At 38.8% G+C, this 26,891-nt stretch overlaps 1 protein-coding gene across 1 annotated transcript in view; it reads left to right on the forward strand.

The window, feature by feature from the left end:
* exoc4 (exocyst complex component 4) overlaps nt 1-26,756 on the forward strand; it is a 160,763-nt gene extending 134,007 nt beyond the window's left edge. The window contains exons 18-20 of the mRNA XM_061959465.2: nt 7,266-7,444; nt 10,318-10,477; nt 25,395-26,756. Of these exons, the coding sequence (XP_061815449.1) occupies nt 7,266-7,444; nt 10,318-10,477; nt 25,395-25,632 (577 nt within the window). The 3' untranslated portion in view covers nt 25,633-26,756. The remainder of the gene's footprint in view (nt 1-7,265; nt 7,445-10,317; nt 10,478-25,394) is intronic.
* The last annotated feature ends 135 nt before the right edge of the window (nt 26,757-26,891 follow it).

The following is a 26,891-nucleotide window of genomic DNA, read 5'->3' on the forward strand; positions in this document are numbered from 1 at the left end:
GTTTATGCTTTTAGTCGGGGAAAAAAAACAACTTCCCTGAGGCGCGCGTCCCGCTATATGCTACACTCCATTGGCTCCCCTCATCCAGAGAATTTCCCCCGATGGTTGTACCAGTTAAATGAAGCCATGAAGAAGAAAGCAGCAGGGGGTCAAAGGAGGGTGATACAGTAGATTCAAGGAACTTTTTCCTCTTTTTTACCAATTTGTCTGTAAACTGCAAAAATAAGAGAGTTTGGGTTGTTTAATCCTGCTTGGAAGTGACGTCAAAGGACCAGAAGAATACGCTCTAGGGGCCAATCCACTGAATCAGTGCCACGCACCATAAAATTAACTGTAAAATACTTTCTTCTTTTTTAGAACAGTATCCTGCACATTCTTCTAATTGCATATGTAATAGATACAATTTGAAAGATTAGTTTTAAACACTGAACACTGGAAAAATATAAATTGTTGCCTGTTTCTGTGGAACAATATCAATTGTTGCCTGTTTCTGTTTGCTAAAATTAGACTTTACCATAAAATATAATCACTTATGTTTAGAGGTGTCCGATAATATCGGCAGGCCGATTTTATCGGCCGATAAATGCTTTAAAATATAATATTGGAAATTATCGGTATCGTTTTTTTTTTATAATCGGTATCGTTTTTTTTATTTTTATTTTTATTTTTTTATTTTTTTGTAATTAAATCAACATAAAAAACACATTATACACTTACAATTAGTGCACCAACCCAAAAAACCTCCCTCCCCCATTTACACTCATTCACACTCATTCACACAAAAGGGTTGTTTCTTTCTGTTATTAATATTCTGGTTCCTACATTATATATCAATATATATCAATACAGTCTGCAAGGGATACAGTCCGTAAGCACACATGATTGTGCGTGCTGCTGGTCCACTAGTAGTACTAAACTTTAACAGTTAATTTTACTCATTTTCATTAATTACTAGTTTCTATGTAACTGTTTTTATATTGTTTTACTTTCTTTTTTATTCAAGAAAATGTTTTTAATGTTTTTATCTTATTTTATTAATTTTTTTTAAAAGTACCTTAGCTTTACCATACCTGGTTGTCCAAATTAGGCATAATAACGTGTTAATTCCACGACTGTATATATCGGTTGATGTCGGTATCGGTTGATATCGGTATCGGTAATTAAAGAGTTGGACAATATTGGAATATCGGATATCGGCAAAAAGCCATTATTGGACATCCCTACTTATGTTGTATATATCTGTGTTACTCCTTTTTTCAACTATACTTTAAGTACATTTTATTTGAGGGAAAAAAAAACACTTTAGTTAAAATTCACACTTTAGTTGTGTCACTGCACTTTTCACTCAGGCCTGTTACACTAACACATTACCCCCTCTGAAAAATGTGTAATACTCCACAAGTCACATGGTCCACATGGAGTTGCATCATTCACATCCTCAGCAAGCCATGTGAAGGCCAAAAGTAAGTTCACCTATTTATAAAGTATACTCAATTATTTTTCAACTATACCGAAGTCAGAGGAATCTCAGCATAGTCTTGTTACCGAAATCATTTTTTGATGTTATGTCTTTATTTGTTTTGTGTTAAATCACTGTAACGTGCTAAAATTTCAACATGCTATTAGCATAAACACAATTTGCTATATTTCATCCATCCATCCATTTTCTACCGCTTATTCCCTTTGGGGTCGCGGGGGGCGCTGGAGCCTATCTCAGCTACAATCGGGCGGAAGGCGGGGTACACCCTGGACAAGTCGCCACCTCATCGCAGGGCCAACACAGATAGACAGACAACATTCACACTCACATCCACACACTAGGGCCAATTTAGTGTTGCCAATCAACTTATCCCCAGGTGCATGTCTTTGGAGGTGGGAGGAAGCCGGAGTACCCGGAGGGAACCCACGCAGTCACGGGGAGAACATGCAAACTCCACACAGAAAGATCCCGAGCCCGGGATTGAACCCAAGACTACTCAGGACCTTCGTATTGTGAGGCAGATGCACTAACCCCTCTGCCACCGTGAAGCCCGCTATATTTCATGTATTTGCTAATTCTATGTTAAAAACTAGTGATGGGTAAATGTCGCCTTAGCGCAAACCTGGGCAAATTATGGACCATGGGCCGCTTACACGCCCGTTAAGATACTCATTCCGGCCCGCCGGACGTTTCCAAATATTTTTTGTAGAGCTTTAACATCGAAACTGTAGCCGCCATTATGATGTGCACTGTTGTTTTCAAATTACCGTAAGTCTTCAACTATACAAATATTTCTATGGTTGGAATCTGTGCTTTTAATGTATATACAAGTTATAACGGTAATCTGCATCACAGCAGCTCAGACTAGGCACCAAGCAGAGTGGGCGGTGTGTTTCCACAGAGTGTTTCCAGATTGGCCAGCCTAAAACATGATGGGACAAACATGGAAGCTGATATTTACAACAAAGTTCTGCAGAAAAGTGATATTATATCAGCTTGGAGGTGGGGTTTTTTTACCCTTTGTGTTCATATTTTGCCTTGTTTGTTGCATTTTTGTTGACTTTCGCTTGATTGGAAAGGATGTCGGTCGGGGAGGTGGTCTGAGAAGTAAAAGAGGAGCGACGAATATATGTTGGTAATATTAAGTGTCTTATCGGTCACAGCTAACATTGTAAATCCCACATTCTTTATTTTCATGTACATTCAGTAAAAAAAAAGCCATGTATATATATATATATATATATATATATATATATATATATATATATATATATATATATATATATATATATATATACATACATACACCCCGGCCCCCAAAATAATTGCCCAGGCCTTCATTAGAGAGTGTGTGGCACACTCATTGGCTGTATTGCCATTGTGTTGACAGTGTTAGTGTTTCGTAATGGCACCATCTGCTGGAACAAAAAAAATATCTACAATTGACCTTAGAATAAATTATTAATTAGCAAATATAATTTGTTTTTTCAAACTAATAACTGTGCAGAAAGGCCTATGAAACATGCAACTCTGGTCAATGAGCAAACTTACTGTAGGAAACAGGAAAATAACATTTACCCTTAAATGTGGCGATGATATCAATATTATTCCACACTTCAAATACGTCTTTTTAGATTGATGATGGCAACAAATGAAGATGTTGAACGTGGTACATTAGTCCTCTGACTTCGTTCAGTACAAGCTGTCACTTGTGAGCCGAAAGAATAATCATAGTCAAATGACACAGCAGTTGTATCGGTGACAGGTTTTTTTTTCTTACAGTGACACACACATCGACGCATCGATGGACACAGTATCAGTCCCTGTGTTTCATAATGCATCAATACTTCAGAATCGTTAGACCCATCAATACTAAAAATTAACTTCTGTTACTTTTAAGTTCTGTATTCTAAGGGCATTCAATCGATAGCAACTGGACTGTTTAGTTTGACTAAGAAGACGTTTCACCTCTCATCCAAGTAGGCTTCATCACTTCATGCTCCTAGACTCAGATTGGTCAGATCTAGTTTTAGACTTAGTCTATGAGCATGAACTGATGAAGCCTACTCGGATGACAGGCGAAACGTCTTCTTAAGACAGACCAAACATTCCAGTTCTGATCGATTAAATGCCCTGAGATTGCAATGACCTGGATGAATGAGAACATTCATAGACATGTTTTAAGACCTGGTACTGGCGCTTCACAGTTAGATGACACAGCAGCTGTATTAGTCACGTGTTTTTTTCTTAAAGTGATACACACATCTAGGCTTCGAGGGACACAATATCACTCTTTCCCACGTTTCATAATATCTACAAAAATAAAAATAATAATAATATCTACAAAAACTCATTCCACTTATTTCAGTCCTGTTACTCAAATTAGTCATCTTTTGTTTAGAGAGTTTGTACAAAAATACAATAAAGTCGTGATGGCCTAAAACACATTTTGAGAGAAACAATGTGTGTCAGGGTTTCCACATAATGCAATTGAATGTGGCGGACCACCACAGCGTTTTTATTCCTGCCACACCTTGAAAATATATGTATATATTTTTTACTTTACAACAAATGTAAGTAATGTAATATATTGTAGCCCCCAGAAGAAATTACAAAACGTTTGACGCTATTTTTAAATTTTATTACCAATCTTTTGATACCAAATGGCACAATTCCAACAGGTTTTACCTCCCGTGTACACACTTTCGTCCCCTTGAGTCCGCAGTTTCCTTCCGGACACACAACAACACTTCCTCATTCTCCGCCAATCACCTTCAAGGCACGGACGGTGTGTTTGCAAACATGGAAAAACTGACATTAAATCCCTACCACATGAACATTAAACATTACCACCAGCAGGTAGTTACATTTTGATTGGATATATATATAGCCTATTATATGCACACTATTGACAAGTGATGTACCGAAAACTCGACCACCGAAAAAAGACTTTGATTACCGAAAACAGTGCTGCCGGATGTAAACAAAACGCACGTCATTGTCTGGAGTGTTGTCAGCATGTCTGCAATGTGGACGTAACCAGATATACCCGTGGACAGCGTCTACAAAATGTGCAAATATTAAGAGGACAGGGACATCGAGGGACAGAAGTTAAGAGTCTCTAAACATGACTACATTTTATAATAATACCAGAAGAAGATTAGATTTGTTTCTAGTAGTTTTTAATTTATTTTAATTAAAAAAGTCATTAAAAGTCTCGAGAATGACACTTGAAAAATTCTCAAAAGTACATTGTACAATAATCAACAATTGAAAATGTGGCAAAACAATATAAAAATATATATTAATACTAATGATATAAAAGATTTTTTTTAAATGTACGTATACATTATTTTTGTCTTTTTATTCAATCCAATCGACTTTATTTATACAGCACATTTTAGAAAACAATAAGTGTTTCACAAAGTGCTGCACAGGAGTTAAAACACACATTTAGAAGCAGGATAAAACTAAGGAGAGTACCTTGTAAAAAACTCTTAGTGGTAAACAATTTTTTTAAGAAAATCGTATCATCATAGCAGATTAGGCAAATTATTTGATGACATCATGGTGACCAGGCCCATAACCACGCCCCACTACCACACCCCCACCGCCACAAGTATCTTGGCAGTCTTAGGGAAACCCTGTGAGTTATGCATTTTTTAGACTTAAGTATGATTTTCAGTGGAATGTCCCTTAATCAGTATTTATATTTGTCATTTGAAGTTTCAAAGTATGAACACGTAAAACAAACATTTCCTGATGCTGTTTAACCCCCCAGGCAGTCTTCATTCATTCTGAAAAAGATCAAAAGAATAAAGGAATAACCGTGCCAAAAGCTTTCTTCTGTAATTAAATGTTTTGAAGGCTACATTTTGCTTTTGGGTATGAAAGAAAATGTTAAAAGAAGGACTCCATCCCCCTTGCAGCTTTTGTGTTCCAACAGAAGATGTGTTGTGCGTTTACAGCAGTGGCTCTCAAACTTTTTTTGTCATCCCCCACTTTGGACAAGGGGGAGTTTTCAAGCCCCACCTGCCCCCATCGCCCCAACAGAGCGCTAATGCCAAGCTTTAACATTTTCAAATTTATTGAACATCAAATTGTATACATTCAAACTCAATAACATAAAATAACATCAAGTTCAATAATAAATAAAATAACTGTGCAGCTGTGGTATAACTTGCATCAAGTTCAATAATAAATAAAATAACTTCCATCAAGTTCAATAATAAATAAAAAAAACTGTTATAACTTGCATCAAGTTCAATAATAAATTTTAAAAAGTGTTATAACTTGCATCACGTTCAATAATAAAATCACAAAAACTGTTATAACTTGCATCAAGTTCAATAATAAATCAAAAAAAGTGTTATAACTTGCATCACGTTCAATAATAAATCAAAAAAACTGTTATAACTTGCATCAAGTTCAATAATACATCAAAAAAAAGTGTTATAACTTGCATCACGTTCAATAATAAATCAAAAAAGTGTTATAACTTGCATCAAGTTCAATAATAAATCAAATAAAAGTGTTATAACTTGCATCAAGTTCAATAATAAATCAAAAAAAGTGTTATAACTTGCATCAAGTTCAATAATAAATCAAAAAAAGTGTTATAACTTGCATCAAGTTCAATAATAAATCAAAAAAAGTGTTATAACTTGCATCAAGTTCAATAATAAATCAAAAAAAGTGTTATAACTTCATCACGTTCAATAATAAATCAAAAAAAGTGTTATAACTTGCATCAAGTTCAATAATAAATCAAATAAAAGTGTTATAACTTGCATCAAGTTCAATAATAAATCAAACAAAAGTGTTATAACTTGCATCAAGTTCAATAATAAATAAAAAAAAGTGTTATAAATTGCATCAAGTTCAATAATAAATCAAATAACTTGCATCAAGTTCAATAATAAATACAATAAAAGTGCCACTTTGCAATCTTTGCAAAAAAAAAAGGAGGAGCTATGCATTTGGCAAGACAGGGCAAGTGACAGCACTTTTCCCCGGGAGAGCCACCTTGCTTCACTGTGAAACAGCACGGCTGTATGATCAGCTCCCATTTCCTCACACAGTGCAGAGAACAGTCGCACTTTCAGTGGTCGTGTTTTGATCAAATTTACCGCGCTCACAACATGTTAAAACCTCATTGAGTTCGGGGCTGAGCTGCCTTGACGCGAGTGCTTCCCGGTGAATGACACAGTGTGTGCCCGTCAGATTTTTGTTTCTCTGCAGGCGCTGGCTCTGGCTCGACAACCTTTGAGGTGCGAGTCACAAATGTATATATTTGTGTAATTGTGGTCCACACATTAGCCTGCTACCCATCCGCGCGAAAGTTTGTTCCGCTTAGCCACGCCCCCATTAGTTACTGTTGCTATGTCTGTCAAACTTTCGCTCGTACCGAGAAATATAAAGCCTACAGTAAAAATAAGTACCGGTAATTTCCATTTATTTATATAGCGGATTTCACAGACAGAATCACAAAGTGATTTACATTGTGTATAGAAAATGAAAGCATAGTGAAAAAAATAATCTAAGAATATAATAATTAAAAAAAATGTTTAAAGTGAAATTTCCTCCCGTTCCTCGCGCCCCACCTGTCATGTCTCTATTCCCCACCAGTGGGGCGCGCACCACACTTTGAGAAACGCTGGTTTACAGGATGTGATGCGTTGTGTTGGACTAACTAATCATATTTAGCACACCTGTGATCAGCACTGCAAGTACAATCACTGCTGTAAAAAACTTAAATAACTTAATAATAATCTCCTTCATGCAGGGTGCACTGCTTCCATTACTTGATCCCGCTGACCAAGGAGGGCAATTACGCCATCGTGGCCAACGTGGAAAGCATGGACTACGACCCGCTGGTGGTCAAGCTCAACAAGGACATCTCAGCCATCGAGGAGGTGATGAGCGCGGCCTTGCAGCAGCACAAGTTCCAATACATATTTGAAGGTAATCCAGAGGTTCCCACTGCTCGGAATAGATTCTGCAAGCATTTTCATTACACTCCATAGCCTCAACGCACTGAATCATAGAAAATGAAGCAAGGATATACTTAAGAGTAGTCAGTGTATAGCTTGTGATTTACGATCAACTCAACACGCAGCCAGTATTGTCTGAATAGCAAGCATCGAGATAATTGTGTCTTTGCTACATGGTCCCCGGGGGGCATGAGTGCTATCGGAACTGGGGAGCTATGGTTCCTTGACGTGGGCATGGATTCCAACATGCACTGTGATGATCCGAAGGAAGGAAGGAGTCTAACATGGAGGATGGAATAGGATCCCAGTAGAGCTGGACAATTACGGCAAAAATAATAATCACAATTATGTTCATTAATATTGTAATCACGATTAAAAACACGATTATTCATTGATTTTAAACAAGTATTTATTGTACAACCAAAACTCAACTTGAAATATGATTTTAAAGAACAAATTATATAAATTAGTAACAAATAAACCACAACAAGTGAAGTAATAATAATAGTAACAACAATACATTAAAATAACAGTATTAAAAAAAAAAAAAAGTTTTTCCATTTTAGTCATTTTGAATGATGTTTTTTTTACTTTCTACACTTAATTTACCAGAATAGAGTGTGTGCTTCTTGTTTGATTAATTAAATGTATTAAAGTGTTTGTTAATGAAATGCCGATATCCCCACATTTATTGGTGCAATACATCTTTGGACAATTTTGACCATTATTTTAAATCAGAACATAATAATTGTGTAAATCTATCAATACGTGATTTCTTACATTATGCTTGTGTAAAGTACTTTTTGAAACCTTTATTTTGTTGGCGCAGTTAGACCGGATGTGGTACACAGCACTTTATTGTGAAGGGGGGGGGAAGTGTGTGCTACTGTTCTGAGCTTGACGAGTAAGGAGACGACTTGAGGCTGTTTTAAAAACAAAAAAAGAGAGAACGTTTCTAAAGTTGCGATTGCTGTCCTGTTTGTCAGTTGATCTTACATCGATGATGTCGTTCACAACAACACAAACAGATGAGATGTGTTGTGGGTGTATGGATTGTTCTCGTTAGCTTTAGCTTTGTAGTTAAGTTGGTGTTTCAAGTAGCTATCTCGATATTATTTAGTTCAGGACAGAGAAGTTGAGTGTTTCAGAGATGAATGAGCTCACTCATATGTCAATTTCTGTGATAGTCTGCGTTTAACAATGGATTCAGTTTTATTGGCCAATTCTGTACCATCCACGGTTACGTCAACGCGGAAATCATATGCCTGACTTTTTTTGTCGACCTTTATTGATCAGGCATAATAGTGATGTGTCAAATAAAAATTAGCAACTGTGGTGAGATCCCAAACTTCTAGTAGACGTGGTCTGTTTTTCACTCATTTATTCCTCATTTGTTTTGTAATCGTCAATTGTATACTTTACTAGTCCCAGTGGGGAAATTTCATCGCTACATTCTCCGAAGTTTGCATGCATGCTGCACAACTCATTTATAATTTTTTTTATTGTTATTATTGTATTTTTATGATCGTGGGAAGCCATCATCCAAATCAAAATACGATTAATTGTCCAGCCATAGATTCCAGTAACAACATGTGCATTGCTGGTGAAGGCAGTTCAAGATAACAATGTTTACACTAAATACTTGGTACTGAACTTTGTGTCCAGATACTTGTTTCCATTGCATAATAAATCTCTACTGCAATGCAAGCTGTACACTGACTAATGATGTACAACTTTTTCACTTCCGATACAATATCAATATTGAAGCCTTTGGTATTGGCTGATTAATCCGATACGATATCAACAGGAATGGTAGCACAAACTTGAGTTATTTTGTAGTGTGGAACGTTGAAAAAGGTTTAGTCAAGTAAAATTAGTCAAATAGAAAACAGTGGTAGGTACGACAAACACTAACCTATTTATTTTTAACCATCTGGAATAGATTTATGCTGTCATTAAGTTGAAATGGAGTGGTAATTGATTCTTTTGGCAACATTTGTGTTCACAATAATTAATGAAGTTAACATCATGGCGCAGTAAGTTGAATGATTTGGACACGTTTGTTACTGGATACTTTGTAATATGCTTCTGCCATGGATAGTTTGTATGTGTAAGTAATATGTAACTAAACTTCTTTATATTGACAAATATGTTGCTTTAGACTGCAGCAATGTTCAGTGAAGGACACTTATTACGTATTCCTAGCTTGTGTGCTTAGACCATGTTTACTTTTTGTAAATAAATTGACTAAAATAGAAGAAAAGACCAACCTTGTGTGCTGGCTGTCCAGCTTTGCACAAGTGAACACGCTGCAGGACTGCATGTATCTAGTTAAGTTAAAGTTAGAGTCCCAACGATTGTCTCACACACACTAGGTGTGGTGAAATGTATCCTCTGCATTTGACCCATCCCGATGTTCACCACCTGGGAGGTGAGGGGAGCAGTGAGCAGCAGCGTGCACCGCGCTCGGGTATCATTTGGTGATTTAACCCCCAATTCCAACCCTTGATGCTGAGTGCCAAACAGGGAGGCAATGGTTCACATTTTTTGTAGTCTTTGGCATGACTCGGCCGGGGCTTGAACTCATAACCTCCCAGTCTCAGGGCGTACACTCTAAACACAAGGCCACTGAGCTGGTATCGGACATTTATCACACATGTTACATGCAAGCACATACTGTATAATCAGATACTCTTTTGCTGATATTGGACCGATATCATATCGGGACACCCTTTACACTGACTAATTCAAAATGCAATAATTTCTACAGTATTGTTTGAATATTATAAATGTGAGGGGTTTACTCATTTTAGTGACATGACTAAAATGCGATTCTCCAACCAGGTCTGGGTCATCTGATCTCCTGCATCCTGATCAACGGGGCGCAGTACTTCAAGAGGATCAGCGAGTCGGGCATCAAGAAGATGTGCAGGAACATCTTTGTCCTGCAGCAGAACCTCACCAACATCACCATGTCCAGAGAGGCGGACCTTGACTTTGCCAGGTATGCATCTTCTCTTATACACAGAGAAGCAATACGGGATAGTTGGCATGGAGGATTAAGCAGCTTTAGCAGCTCTTGTTTGCTGATGTTAATTGTTATGGATTCTTCTTGCAACAAAGCCAAAGAAGCTTGAACAGCACAAATCTAGTGCACTTGTGTTGCAAACGTTTCAGTCGATAGTAAAAGCAGAAAAAAAAAGTGTTAACTGAAGCCACCATGAATGTGTAAGAAAGAGCATTGATTAGCGTGTTGTTTCTCCCCTCTGTCAACTTTGATTATGGCGAGCGATGGCGGCGCCTTCTCTCTCCCTTGTCCCCACGCCGCCTCTCGGCCGCCCTGATTGCGAGATGTTGATTGGGATTCGCCGCGCACTTTGTTTACACATTCTGCGGCTTTCTGGATCACACACACAAAGACATGCACACCCGTCACACGAGGTCCAGCCACATCCACACAATTAGCATGCAGGCTGTCGTTTCAGGGAATAAGTAACATGTTTCTAATGATATGACTTTTTCCAAGTTGTGCTGTGATGGCACTGACAAGAGCAGAAGGCGGAGCTCGAGCAGTCTGAGACGTTAACATTTCTTGTGTTTTTGGAAGACTGCTCTCATGAGAGGCAGCAGATGCTTCTCATGTACTGTGCGTGCGCGTGCGTGCGTGTTCATGCTGTTTTCCTGCATGCGTGTGCTTGTGTGGGGAAAAGAAGGAGAGCGAGACACGGACAAGGGCATCGTAATAAGCATTGATTTGAGTTAAAACTGAGCCAGCCACTAGCCAGCACTGCAGAACGCATGAAGAACTTAACACACACACACACACACATTGTGCCCTTTAACAGGAAAGGTGTGGACACATTGCCACCTTGTGGTCACCTCTATGTAAACCCTATATGCCCTGTATCTGGCTGTCTTAGCTCTTTCACGCAAACACACACACACACTCCCCCCTCTTGTCTTCCCACCCTCCTGTCCGCCATCCACGCCTCCAGCAGAGACGAGACGCAGTCGAGATGAAACACAACACAAAAGTTAGTCAGCGTTGCTAAGCAACAGCCTGCTCTGCTGGACTCTGTGATTTATTATTATTTATCCAAGCAACATATGTCAACGCCTTTTAAGAGCCATATTGCGATATAATTAGCACACAATATTTGTTCTTTAAAGCTGCTTCTCACCTTTTGTACCAACCCTAAAACGACTAAATTAGTTGCTTTTTCCTCCCACAGTAATGCTGTAATGACAGCAGCTAATTATTCATTCGCATATATGGAAATTCACAGAGCTGGTGCTTAAATAATGTACTCGACAAACAACAACATGTAAATGTACAACAATCGTTTTCAACAAGACAGAGAAGAACTACATTGAAATAAAAACAAATATATGCAGACACAAAACTAAACACTTCTATGCATTTTAATATGTGCAGTAAAACTATGGAACCGAGTGAGCCGGGAACTCAAACAAGTTTAAGAAACTGAACAAGAGAAAGATTATTTATAATTATTACTAAAGCCAGGCTGGAAATGACCCTAACATAATCACAGGAAACATTAGTTTGAGACGCAGCCCCCATCCTAGCAACAGGAAGGAAATGGAAGCCAACTGCAGCAATGGCAGAAGCAAAAGCCGCCCTCATACACCAGGACATTATGTGGCAAGTACAGAGTGGCAGAGGGGGCCTTGGGATGGGAACAACACCTACGTGGAAAAAGGCTGCCCCATCATAACATCGACACCCTGTGCTGGAGGAGCTGCGCCATCAAGAGAAGGCAGCCAGATGTGCTAAAGCACTCAGCAAGGTCGATGGATGAGATGGGATGGCCTGGAAAAGAAGAAAATTGGATGGGGCAAACTATGGAACATGGATTCCAACTGGCTGAGCTTCATAATCAGAGCCGCATATAATATATATATAATATCCTTCCCTCTCCAACCAACCTACATCTCTCGTTTGGAAATAATCCAGCCTGTCCTATGTGCAGTCCCTGCAGACCTCAATCATATCCGGGTGGGCTGCAAGGTCAGTGTTGAAGTGCTTCGCCGCAGAACTGGAACAGAAGAGGATAACCATCAACGCCTTCCCCATAGGTACTCAGGACACTGTCCCAAAGTTAACATCCTCCATAATTCGAGAAGGAAATAAACAACGCAACAAGGGAACAACTGCAGACTCATGCACAGTCAACGCAGCGTGAGATTGGGAAATGTGAGTGGATTTAAGCCAGAGGCTCACATTCCCACCCCAAATCACAGTTACCACCCTGCGGCCAGACTTGGTCCTCTGGCCCAATACCTGCCAATGTTTCTTCATCGTTGAGCTGACGGTCCCTTGGGATCATGCGGGATGTGACCAATTTAGCGGCAGGAACAGAGGAGCTATGCTGGAGCGTAAGGTGTTTCCAGTGGAGGTGGGCTACAGAGGCTTTGTAGCCAGCTTTACCACAAGGCTCCTAAAGGAGGTGGGAATCAGAGGTCAGGCCCATTGGAAGGCAATCAAATAACTTGATTGCCTTCCGTTGTAGCCGAAAAGAGCTAAAACGGAAAGACACTGTATGGGCTGCAAAATAACCGCATGGCCTGACAACAGATACCCACACCTGATTAAGCTGTGGTTGGTCAGCCTTTGACAAGGGTGTATTGTGATTAAAGACCGAAACACCCAATGAGTCGGGTGCACACAACTGACGATGTGTTGTTTGGCAACCTTTAGAGGTCAGCGCCAATCCCACCCTAGAATATCTCCAACCCCACTTAAGAAGATGGCTCTCCAGTATTGTGCTGATTTCATCAGGGATTGTAATAACCAGTCCAATCAAGCAATCTAATATGGGTGTTTTGATCCAATAATGATATCTGTATGTTATCATCAAAAAAACAAAACATGTATGGGATTATAAAGTGCTTGCATGTAAAATGTATGTTATAACGACCGATACAAGCAGTCAGTCCTGCAAAGCTCTAAATGTCCTCCAATAAACACACATGGTTGGTCTTTTCTAATGTTTTGGTCAAGTCATTTACAAAAGGTAAACATAGCAGGCTATACATAGGCTAGGCTACTAGGAACAAGCAGCACACAACAGCTAAGCACGCTATAACATGTAATAGGTGTTCTTAATCAAACGATGTTGCAGTCTAGAACACATTTGTCGACATACACAAGTATCAATAACTGTAGTTGAATATTACTTACACATACAAAGTCTTCAAGGTAGATGTGCATTAAAAAATATTTTGTAACAAACATGTCCGCATCATTCAACCAACTGCATCATGATCTTAACGTTAGGAATTATTGTGACCACTAGGTAGGGGTGTGGGAAAAAATCGATTCGAATTCAAATCGCCATTCTCGCGTTGTACGATTCAGTATCGATTCTCATTTTTCAAAAATCGATTTTATTTTTTATTTTATTTTTTATTTTTTTTAATTAATCAATCCAGCAAAACAATACACAGCAATACCATAACAATGCAATCCAATTCCAAAACCAAACCCGACCCAGCAACACTCAGAACAGCAATAAACAGAGCAATTGTGAGGACACACAAACACGACAGAGAACAATCCAAAAGTAGTGAAACAAAAATTAATATTATCAACAACAGTATCAATATTAGTTACAATTTCAACATAGCAGTGATTAAAAATCCCGCATTGACATTATCATTAGACATTTATAAAAAAAAAAAAAAAAAAAAAGAACAATAGTGTCACAGTGGCTTACACTTGCATCGCATCTCATAAGCTTGACAACACACTGTGTCCAATATTTTCACAAAGATAAAATGAGTCATATTTTTGGTTCATTTAATAGTTAAAACAAATGTACATTATTGCAATCAGTTGATAAAACATTGTCCTTTACAATTATAAAAGCTTTTTACAAAAATCTACTACTCTGCTTGCATGTCAGCAGACTGGGGTAGATCCTGCTGAAATCCTATGTATTGAATGAATAGAGAATCGTTATGAATCGGAAAAATTTCGTTTTTGAATTGAGAATCGCGTTGAATCGAAAAAATCGATTTATAATCGAATCGTGACCCCAAGAATCGATATTGAATCGAATCGTGGGACACCCAAAGATTCGCAGCCCTACCACTAGGTGTCCGTGTCACCAAAAAACAATTACGACTCCACTTCAACTTAAAGTCATTGTATCCAATAAACCATATCCAATTGTATTTACAATCTGAAAAGTATGTGAAAATACCATCGAAACATCACAAAATGCCACAAATTCAGTCAGCCATTTTGAATATTCCGCTCCAAACATCTTCGGTAATTTCCCGAGTTTGACGTCACTGGACTAACGCTTCTGCACTCTGACCTTATTATTAGATCAGCCATACTGGAAATACGCAAAAATCAAAGAGAGATGCACTGTTTATCCACAATCCCTATATAAGACATGAACACATATGTTTTTCTTTTTCTATGCATTCTAAGTCGTAAATAAATAATACATAAAAAAGTCCGCTAACAATGTAGTCAATGGGGGGCTCTTTATTTTGCCCACAAAACCCTCTAAATAACCATCCAAAACCCGCCAACAATACTCTTTATACATATCATGAACTGAATATTAACCAAATATTAGCGATGTTGTTATTATAAGCGCTAACACAGACTGACTTTTTTTTTAGCGGCTGATTGAGAACACACAGCTAAGTAGACCTCTGCTGCTTTACTGTGAGCTGAACGCGATGTCCTGCTGATTGCGCATCATCACACACAACTGAATATGGTGTCTGCAGGAAGACTTATCCTTGCTAACCCTTCGTGTGCATCATGATTAATCCTTCATATAAACGTGAAAATATGGACATCCTAACAGTCGTTATTGAAGTAAGAGCAGACATTGTCCAGTAAAGGATAATTTTATTATGTTTGTAGGTTGTATTTTTTTGTTTAGCACTTAGTTTTAGTCATACAGTAAAACTTACAAACATTGCTTGGAGTAATGGATGAAGAATCCATACGAGTAGAACCGCTATGGACGGCTGGAAGATAAACCTCAGGTTGAAAGCTTTAGTCTAAACAGAAGGGCACTGCAGCACCTGCAACGAGCGAAATCGTCCAAAAGATGACGCTAAAGCTCAATTAATAACACACCATTCAGGTGTCTTTGCTTTTTTAGAGCAATTTGTATTATCAATCAATCAATCAATCAATGTTTATTTATAAAGCCCTATATCACAAGTGTCTCAAAGAGCTGTATTATGGCCATAAGCAAAGAAAAATCCATTAATTACCCGCATTTTTGTATAAGTTGCAAGGTTCAATAGCAGGAAAAAAGTTGATTCTTATTTTCCGGGATTTACGGTACTGTATGATTCCTGCTGATTTTGTATCGGATTAATATCGGCCAATACTCAAGGCTCCAATATTGGTATTGGATCAAAAGTGAAACATTTGTATGGGGACACCACTAAATATTATATTACACCATGCGATTTATCATATACCTGTACTGTTCAGTGGTCCTTCTTCAGTGATTTGTTAAAAAAGGTAAGAAGAAGCCCACACTGTACACAAATCGAAGCAGTTTTTCCTATAGAAATAAGAAAGTAAGTCAAATTAGTCCGTTCCAGACGCTCAAAAGTATTTACATGAAACATATTTTGTAGACAATATTTACAGTTTTGTGCAAAAAACAATGTGAATGAAGTAAATTTATAAATGAATATTTATTTAATATCACTTTCACCTTTATTGAAGAATCTAGTGGGCAAAGAAGTGGGAAGGGAGGAGGAGAGGGTCGAGCCACACTGATCCAATATTGATCACGTGATTGCAAGTTATTTTGGGAATTCAGAAGTATTTCTCACCTTCTTTACCAAAGGGCCGGCTCTCGCAACATTCTTATTTCCCGTGGTGGATTATCTACAGTAATACTCAATAAAAAATAAATAAAAATCACGGAATGGTACCGATTAGATTCCTCATAATGATAATTGGGCAAACATGCCAGTTTGATGTGTGGTTAGTTTGATTAACCAAGACAGTGCACAATAACTGGGGCAAAAAAATGTCCACAAAATTCTATAAAAATGTAAGACTTACAGAAAGCAATGTATTCTCTATGTATTAATTAATTATTAAATAATGTATCTCTTATTACACTTCTTTCATCCATCCATCCATCCATCCATCCATCCATCCATCCATATTATTACACTTTTTTTGTTTTTCCTATTATAGAATAGTTAAACACATGTAGTATACAAGCATAAAGTAATTGCTGAGTAATAGTGAAGTGTTAGGATTAGAGATGTCCGATTATGGCTTTTTGCCGATATCCGATATTGTCCAACTCTTTAATTACCGATACCGATATCAACCGATATATGCAGTCGTGGAATTAACACATTATTATGCCTAATTTGGACAACCAGGTATGGAGAAGATAAGGTACTTTTTTAAAAAATTAATAAAATAAGATAAATAAATTAAAAACATTTTCTTGAATAAAAAAGAAAGTAAAACAATATAAAAACAGTTACATAGAAACTAGTAATTAATGAAAATGAGTATAATTAACTGTTAAAGGTTAGTACTATTAGTGGACTAGCAGCACGCACAATCATGTGTGCTTACGGACTGTATCCCTTGCAGACTATATTAAAATATATTGATATATAATGTAGGAAGCAGAATATTAATAACAGAAAGAAACAACCCTTTTGTGTGAATGAGGGGGAGGGAGTTTTTTTGGGTTGGTGCACTAATTGTAAGTGTATCTTGTGTTTTTTATGTTGATTTAATAAAAACAAGAACAGCAACAAAAAACGATACGATAATAAAAAAAATGATACTGATAATTTCCGATATTACATTTTAACGCATTTATCGGCCGATAGTGTCGGCAGGCTGATATTATCGGACATCTCTAGTTAGGATTAAATAAACTGTGCTTCTTCCTACTCCTTTTTGAAACATGTTGAGATGTGCAAGTTTAAACACATGAGCTTCCTTTATGTCTTTTCTTCAGCTTGTTCTAAAAAAACTAGACTCTGACCATAGCAAGGAGCAGCAGCGGGAACCTGAACGCACTTTCAACTCGCTTGTCTTTTTCCTTCCCAGTTGATCTGTTAGTTTGTGTGCGGCCCCTCAAATGTGTTCCCATCCTCTCTCATAAACACTGTGCAGTGACCCATGTAGGCAGGTAGCTAAGGGCTGTCATTGGCTGCGAGCACAACAACCACCTGACAAGCTTCCCCCCTCCCCATCCCCCTCCCCCTCCCCCTTCCCCCACCCGTCTGCCAAAGGAAACGACGACGTCGGTGCACGGACGCCATTGTGCCTCAAGTACACCAACACAAAGTGCGTCTTAAAGACGTGAAACGTGTGTGTGTGTGTGTGTGTGTGTGTGTTTGCGGTGGAAACTGTGTCTCCAGAGAGAAGGTGGTAATAAGTACAGCTGACAGGCGTGTCAGAAGCTAGCGGGGTGTCAACAGATAAAACTGTTTGTATTTAGGGCCCAGGCCGCGGCACACTGTCACTTCCATTGGCGTGTGTCTCCCTCCGTGTCACCCTTTTTTGTTTTTCCTCCCCACTTCCTTTTGCACCGTTTTGCTGTCACGGCTGCTCTCTGTTTGCGACCGTCCAAACGCTTGCACCTCTTCACTTCATGCACCGAACAAAAACAAATTGCATGAAATAGTTTTTTTAGAGCGCATGTAAACACCTATATGTATTCACTGTGAACTAGCAATCATCTGGTCGTGCACTACGGTATAGCTCGGTTGGTAGAGTGGCAGTGCCAGCAACTTGAGGGTTCCAGGTTCGATCCCCGCTTCCGCCATCCTAGTCACTGCTGTTGTGTCCTTGGGCAAGACACTTTACCCACCTTCTCCCAGTGCCACCCACACTGGTTTAAATGTAACTTAGATATTGGGTTTCACTATGTAAAAGTGCTTTGAGTCACTAGAGAAAAGCGCTATATAAATATAATTCACTTCACTTTACTATTCTCAGCGAAGGACTAATGGCACAGCTTTTAAACACAGGAGAGGAAGACATTCACAGGAGAGGAAGACAAATGAACGTAAATGTTTTAGTTTATTTACAATATGCTTAACTAAGTTACATTGACTAATGTTTAGACTTGCACAATTCAACATGTTTGAAAAGGAGTACCGTATTTTTCGGACTATAATGGCAGTTTTTTTCATAGTTTGGCCGGGGGTGCGACTTATACTCAGGAGCGACTTATGTGTGAAATTATTAACACATTACCGTAAAATATCAAATAATATTATTTAGCTCATTCACGTAAGAGACGACGTATACGATTTCATGGGATTTAGCGATTAGGAGTGACAGATTGTTTGGTAAACGTGTAGCATGTTCTATATGTTATAGTTATGTGAATGACTCTTACCATAATATGTTACGTTAACATACCAGGCACGTTCTCAGTTGGTTATTTATGCGTCATATAACGTACACTTATTCAGCCTGTTGTTCACTATTCTTTATTTATTTTAAATTGCCTTTCAAATGTCTATTCTTGGTGTTGGGTTTTATCAAATAAATTTCCCCAAAAAATGCGACTTATACTCCAGTGCAACTTATATATGTTTTTTTCCTTCTTTATTATGCATTTTCGGCCGGTGCGACTTATACTCCGGAGCGACTTATACTCCGAAAAATACGGTAGTAAGAAGTAAACCTAACCCTTTTTGATCCAATATTGATATATGGCGTGGCTCAGATGGTAGAGCGGCCCTGCTAGCAACTTTAGGGTTCCAGGTTTGTATTCAGATTCCGCCACCCTACAGTACTGTAGCGACGGCTGTTGTGTCCTTGAGCAAGACCACTTCACCCACCTTGCTACACTCAACTGCACTGAATGTTTGAGGCAGGACTCCCTTGCAAAATAAATGCTTTCTGGGACTTTCCTGGGTAAGTACAAAGTAAAAAAAAACAAATCAAATTGATCCAATATCTGCAAAAAAACAAGCATTGGGTGATATTGGTTGTTACAAGCAGTCCTGCGTGTATATTTGTGCAAAGCTGGATAGCATGTTAACATCTAAAGTCCTCCAATATGCGCTCAAGGTTGGTCTTTTCATCAATTTTAGTCAAATCATTTACAAAAATGTAAACATGGTAGGCTATAGGCTACTAGGAGCTAGCAGCTACACAACAGATAAGCACACAATAGCACACAAGCTAGAATTACTAGACATTGCAGACTAAAACCACACATTTGTCAATATAAACAAGTATCAAATACTTAAAGTTGCATATTACTTACACATACAGTCTAAAGCAAGAGCATATTAGAAAGCATCCAGTAACAAACGTGTCCACATCATTCAGCTTACTGCGTCATGGGGTTCATGAATTATTGAGGCCTCTTGGTGTCACCAAAAACAATAACCGCTACACTTCAACTTAAAGACATCATGAGTCCATTCCAGACGTTAATAAATAGGTCAGTGTTGTTCATACTTACAATTGTTCTACTAATTTATTTGGTCAAAACTTTTTTAACATTCTACTAAATAACAAAATTATATATGATTCCTGCTTATATTGTAGCAGATCAATATCAATATTGTACAGTATTCAAAGCTGCAATTGCATTACCGTACTTGTCGTGAAAAATAAACATTTTATTCCAAAAACATGATAGAGTACACATTATTAACTAACAATAAATGACAGAGACAAAGTCATGCTACATCAGCTGAACTAATATAAATGTAAACATTTTAACAGAATAAAAACCTACCTGTAATAATGGCAGAACGTTTCCTTGCGGGTAGAAACATATTAAAAGGTCCGATTTTAACACCAACTCAGAATTGTTCTATATAAATTGAAATTAAAATGCCTCCCTGATATGTTGTTTTAGGAATTGAAGTAGTATTGAGAACCTGCTCTCTTGTTTGTGTCAAGATAAATTTAGTGAATATTCTATACATGACAACTAGATGATACTATATGTCCTCACTACCTACCGGCATGGTAAACATGTAAAATTATAATTCATCATATTTCCTGATCAGCCTGTTGATTTACTGGAGCACTGCTACCATCGAGCTGGAGACTTGTGTTGATTGTTCAAGCATGAATACAGATGTTCATACCAGAAGTGTCCCTGATCCCTGATGCCTCACTATTTGACAAGCACTGCCCTAAATAAAGTTGCTGCAGATATTCAATAAATTATATTTAATGTATTTCACTGTGTCTTCATGATGACGCTGGTCTCTGCTGACTTCCCCTCATTAGCAGAGGAACGATGATGGCAATACTGTCTGGGGAAATATCCACTTCGTTACGTACACCTAATGAGATCCAATACAAGAAAATCTTGCCTGTTTAGGAATATGTCTATTATTGGATTCATACCGAGAGCTTACAGTATGTGACATAGTACTAACATCTCTCAGTAGGATGCAGTGCAGCAACTAAAATGTACGCATAGAAAGTTGTGAAAGTGATCCTTAGTTGATCAAGCCACACAATTAACCAGAAACTGAAATCGTTTTTTAAATCTGAATTTTCATCATTTAATGCAGCTGGGATAGGCTCCAGCCACCCGTGACCCCGAGAGGGACAAGCGGTAGAAAAAAAATGGATGGATGGCTAAGCTTGATTTCTGTTGTTGCCATGGATGCACAGACTCATCCATCCTATCTCGCTTCCCTTCATTGCCTTGCCTGTCCAGCTAACTAATGTGAGACAGCAAACACACTGACAGAGGCAGCTTACACTATAATGGCTTCCTTACTCACTCACTACAATAGCTGGAAGTGAATTGCGATCATTTCCCTCTTCCTCACGTGTCACATAAGAGCAATACATGCGGCGTCCGTGCGGCGTTAATATTCTTTTTAGACCATCAAGAGACCATGCGTCAGACAACGGCGGCACTTCACGTTTATGTGTGAGTGTGCACAGCAAATGTTTTTACTGTTATTCATTCATATGTGTTCTCATGCATCATTCAGCAGTCATTTACAAAATGTAAACTTCGTAGGCTTCAGGCCAATTAGGAGCTAGCAGCTACACAACAGCTAAGCACACTAGCACGCAAGCTAAACATACGTGATAAGTGTGCTTAATTCTACAATATTGCAGTTTAAAACAGAAAATGTGTCAATATACAGTTAACAAGAATCAAATAATTATAGTTGCATATCTTACACATTACAAAATCTCCAAGGCAGTAACAAACGTGTCCGCACCATTCAACTTACTGCGCCATGGGCTTCATGAATTATTGTGGCCACTGGGTGTCACCAAACAACAATCACTACTCCACTTCAAAGACAGCATTGTGACGATCTGACACTTCTCTTCTGGTGGTGGTTCCTTGTTTGGTGTTTTTTTCCTGTCCTGTCGCCTGCTCTTATTTTTGTTCCCCTTCCTGCTTTTCTCCCTGAGCGCTCGTTCCCCTCACCTGTCCCTGATTGGCAGCCGGGAACACCTGGTTGCAGTTGCCAATCAGGTGGCTAGTTATGCCTGCCTCGCCTGTTCCTCAGGGCTTGAGGATTGACTATGTTAAGAACCTCTGTTGTATACATGACATATACAACAGATTTTCATATATTTAACTCTGTTAAATATATGAAAATCCTCTCACCCGCTCTTTGGTTCTCCTGGTTCCTGCATCTTGGGGTCACAAATACCGCAACAATGCGGGTTCGCAACAAGCATAAGTCTATTCCAGACGGTTAATCATAAATAGATCGCCGTTTTTTATACCTACCATTAGGAATGTATATACATTTTATCAATACCGATACCAATATTGGTATTGATACCAGTATTCATCTGTGCTATAGTTAAAGATGTGAATTTTTTTTTTTTATTACCATTTTTTAGCATTTGTAATTGCTTCCTTAGTTGTGATTATTCCAAGCTGATTATCAGATCCTAGGGCTGGTCGATATGGCAAAAAAGAAAATCATCCGATAGTGAATAATATCACAATTTTTTACATGTTTTTTGTTTAACCTGCCAGTTTTAATGCATTTGCAAAAAAGTAAACTTAATAAGAAAAAGCTTGAAAAAATAAAAAATTGGAGTTTACATGCTTTCAAGTAAAAGTAAGTACACACAAGGATACATCAAATATTATTAGTTATCATGACTTTGCCAATGAAGATCAATGGTCGCGTTCACAACTTTCTAGCATAGGCAGTAGTAGCATGCTGTTTTTCACAGCTTTTGAAAGACAAGTAGTTATCAAATTTGCAAAAGAAACATATCACCTGACACGTAGAAGTAATTTGAAAACTGTTCGGCTTTCTATTTTGGAGTTAGTTTGGTAGTTTGATGTGGCCGCGTGGCAAAGAGGCAGGCCGGAGATGGCCCGATAAGGGTGTTGGACTGCTGGCTAGAGTCCTGGCCAGGCTCCATTGAGGTGAGTATTCGTCAAGTACATGGTCCCCGTAAATATGAGTTCCCCCTTTTCCGCAAATTTCAGATTCCACATTCAGGTTCTGTTTTTAACTAATGGGTTATACTTGTATAGTGCTTTCCTACCTTCAAGGTACTCAAAAGCACTTTGACACTATTTCCACATTCACCCATTCACACACACATTCACACACTGATGGCGGGAGCTGCCATGCAAGGCCCTAACCACGACCCATCAGGAGCAAGGGTGAAGTGTCTTGCTCAAGGACACAACGGACCTGACTAGGTTGGTAGAAGCTGGGGATCGAACCAGGAACCCTCAGGTTGCTGGCACGGCCACTTTCCCAACGGCACCACGCCGTCCGTTAACGAACATTGATTCCATCCACGATTCCAATGATGCGTAAACTTATGATTCCGTTTACTTCCGCGTACCGTGTAACCTGTAGTGGGGCGGTGGCAGGCCAGCTGCGATTGGCTGTTCGGCCGTGTCTTGTTGAAACAGGTCTTGCATTTCCCTACAAGTTAGAAGACTTTCTATTCAGATCACTTTCATGCCTTTTCTAGATTATGGAGACTTGCTTTTTATGAATGCCACCGGCACTTATTTGAAAAAACTAAATACTGTAAATCCCTGTGCCTTATGTTTGTTTTACTGGTTGTGGCATGCACTATGCACTTTATATGTCCATTTGTGTCTGTTCGCAGATTTTCTCGATGCATGGTTTTTATATGTATAAATCACTTCTTGATCTAGTTCCCCTTTATTTGTGTTCTTAAATGTGTAGAGATTCCAGTCTCTACAGTTTAAGGTCGCAGGACATCCTTAGCATGTTTGTTTCTAGAGCCAACACAAATCTTAGCAAAAAAACTTTCAGAATTAAAGTTAAATTACCACTGATAGTCAAACACACACTAGGTGTGGTGAAATTACCCTCTGCATTTGACCCATCCCCTTGTTCCACCCCCTGGGAGGTGAGGGGAGCAGTGAGCAGCAGCGGTGGCTGCGCTCGAGAATAATTTTGGTGATTTAACCCCCAATTCCAACCCTTGATGCTGAGTGCCAAGCAGGGAGGTAATTGGTCCCATGTTTATAGTCTTTGGTATGACTCGGCCGGGGTTTGAACTCACGACCTACCAGTCTCAGGGCGGACACTGTAATTGCTGCTCCATGGTCTTTTAATGAAATTCAGAAAGGTCAGGGGTTGCCTGAACTGATCTCTTTGGGGGCATTTCAGGCCAATTTAAAGGATCGAGAAAACTGTTTGTTTTTAAATTGTTTTTATTGAAACATTTTATATTTTTTTGACCTATCACGTGTTTTTATGTCAATATATGTGAGTAATTCATTTTTTAATTGTGGTGTGTGACTGCTGCTGGTTTTACTGTTATATGTATTTCTGTAACTTTGTTTTGCTGTCCACTTTTGGAAAATAGATTTTAATTTCAATGACTTTTTACCCGGTCAAATAAAAGATATTGATTGATTGATAGATTTAGTGCAGCATGGTGGTACAGGGGTTAGTGCTTGTGCGTCTCAATACGAAGGTCCTGGGTTCGATCCTTGGCTCGGGATCTTTTCGTGTGGAGTTTGCACGGGTACTCCGGCTTCCTCCCACCTCCAAAGACATGCACCTGGGGATAGGTTGATTGGCAACACTAAATTGGTGTGAATGTTGTCTGTCTATCTGTGTTTACCCTGCGATGAGGTGGCGACTTGTCCAGGGTGTACCCCGCCTTCCGCCCATGTGCAGCTGAGATAGGCTCCAGCAACCCCCGTGTCCCCGTAAAGGACAAGCGGTAGAAAATGGATGGATGGATGATTGATTCATGCTTTGCAGCTGCACCTGAATGAAATTGACAGTGTGAAGGTGTCTTATTTACAACGGTCAGCTGGACCGATAGCCGCATCATTAGTCCAGAATTTGAACAGTCCTCTTGAACCAACCCGTTCAGTACCAAAAAATACCAATACTGTGTACATCCCTATCTACCATTGTTGTCTGTTTGACTAATTTCACTTGCTTAAACCTTTTCTAACATTCTACACTACAAACTAATACAAGTATGTATGATTTCTGCTGTAACAATTTTCAGGGCTCCATTATCAGTATAATATCGGAAGTGAAAAGGTTGTATTTGGACACCACTAATATCTGACGCATCACAGCGGACGCTGAAGGTCATTTCAGTGCACGTTGCAGCGGATTATGTGACTTTCTTTGTTTTTTATTGAGTCTGACCTCTGCGACCTAAACATTCATTGCTTGAATCCAATGTTGTTCACTATGTTTTGTGTTTTCACAAAATAATGTTTTTTGTTTTTTTTATTCCTCTCCCAGCAGCACCTTGAAGTTCTCTTTAAGGAAATTGGGCTTGACAGCAACAGCAGCGACTTTGCCTTTTTGTTTTTTTCCCCCTTTTGCTGCTGCTCCCTTTGAATCTGCTGCGCAATAACACACACGCACACACAAAGAAAAACAGGAACATAATGTTTCCCTTTCATTTCCTCCTCATTATGCAGGCAGTACTACGAGATGCTCTACAACCCGGCGGACGAGCTGCTCAACCTGGTTGTGGATCAGGGTGTGCGCTACACAGAGCTGGAGTACATCAATGCCCTGTCGCTGCTGCACCGCAGCCAGACGGGCGTAGGCGACCTGAGCACGCAGAACACGCGGCTGCAGAGGCTGAAGGAGATTGTCTGCGAGCAGGCCGCCATCAAACAGGCTAGCAAGGACAAGAAGATCACCACCGTGTGATGCGGCTTGGTCGCCGCTTTATATTTCCCGTCAAGGACGATCTTCTGATCTTACCTGCAATAATCGATGACACCTAAGAATGCAGGCGAGGAAGTCATATGACACATTTCAAATCATGTACATGCAACTCACACATAAGTAATTCCCCAATCTTGTTTACTTCACAAACTTCACAGAGGAGTACTTAACAGGGGATGAGGGTGGGGGGAGGTGTCGACCAGAGACTTGTCAATTCCTCAGTGGGCCCGCCGACGATCCCCCTGAAGCTGACGCCACAATCCATCATATTGACACTTTGGCCGGGATCGATGGGAAAACAGCTGCGGGTGCCCCCGACGGATTTGACTAAACTTGGCAAAAGCCCTGAAAAGCTGCTGCTTCAATAATTCGATACATGGGAAACTTGAACAGAATGTTAATGTGCTTGTCATGTGACACTCTGGGTTATAATGACAAATGTCACAATTTATAATGGACATAATCCATCAAGCACCCCTGCTTTTTTTTACTCTATAAATACACATTAAAACATTTTTTTTTAATCTACATATTAATGAATATATAGACCAAGTCAATCATGCTTAGTTGTCACCTGATTGTCCACAATGAACACACAATACACAAATATGAATAATAAAAGGTTATTGCGATGTGATTTTTTATTTATTTTTCCAAAGCGGGACTTTTTTTTTTTTTTACTATTGCATGACGTTCCCTGACCTTTTCAAGCATTCATCCACAATTAACTCCAGGAGGATGACAGATGGAATCTATTTGAGACAAGCAATAAGACACTCAGGTGTTCTCAACCCGATACAAAAGAAATACAGAACCAGTATCGCTGATATCGCAATATTTAAAAAAAATATGTCACCATTTTAAATATTTTGGCCTTCAAATGTTTGCCTTCAACTCCTTGTTGATTTTATTTATTTGTAGACATATACCTGTTTTGTTACATGTGATCCTGATATAATTGATAAATTCAACATGTTTTACAACAATATAACCAATGTAACGTCAATCCATCCATTTTTTTCCAATGTAACATTATCAACAAAATTCTAAATCTTTCACGTATTGCATTTCATTACATACATGTACACAAACGCAAGAACTACAATCAACATTTGGAGTTTGTACCAGAAACAAAATTCTGGAGAAAAAAACTGAAAGACATCTATCTTGTCATCCAAATATTTAGTGAGGAGGAAAATGATGATGAAACTTTGTGAGTGAGTGACAATAATTCGATGTGT

Source organism: Nerophis lumbriciformis, linkage group LG05, assembly GCF_033978685.3.
Source record: "Nerophis lumbriciformis linkage group LG05, RoL_Nlum_v2.1, whole genome shotgun sequence".
Taxonomy (NCBI): domain Eukaryota; kingdom Metazoa; phylum Chordata; class Actinopteri; order Syngnathiformes; family Syngnathidae; genus Nerophis; species Nerophis lumbriciformis.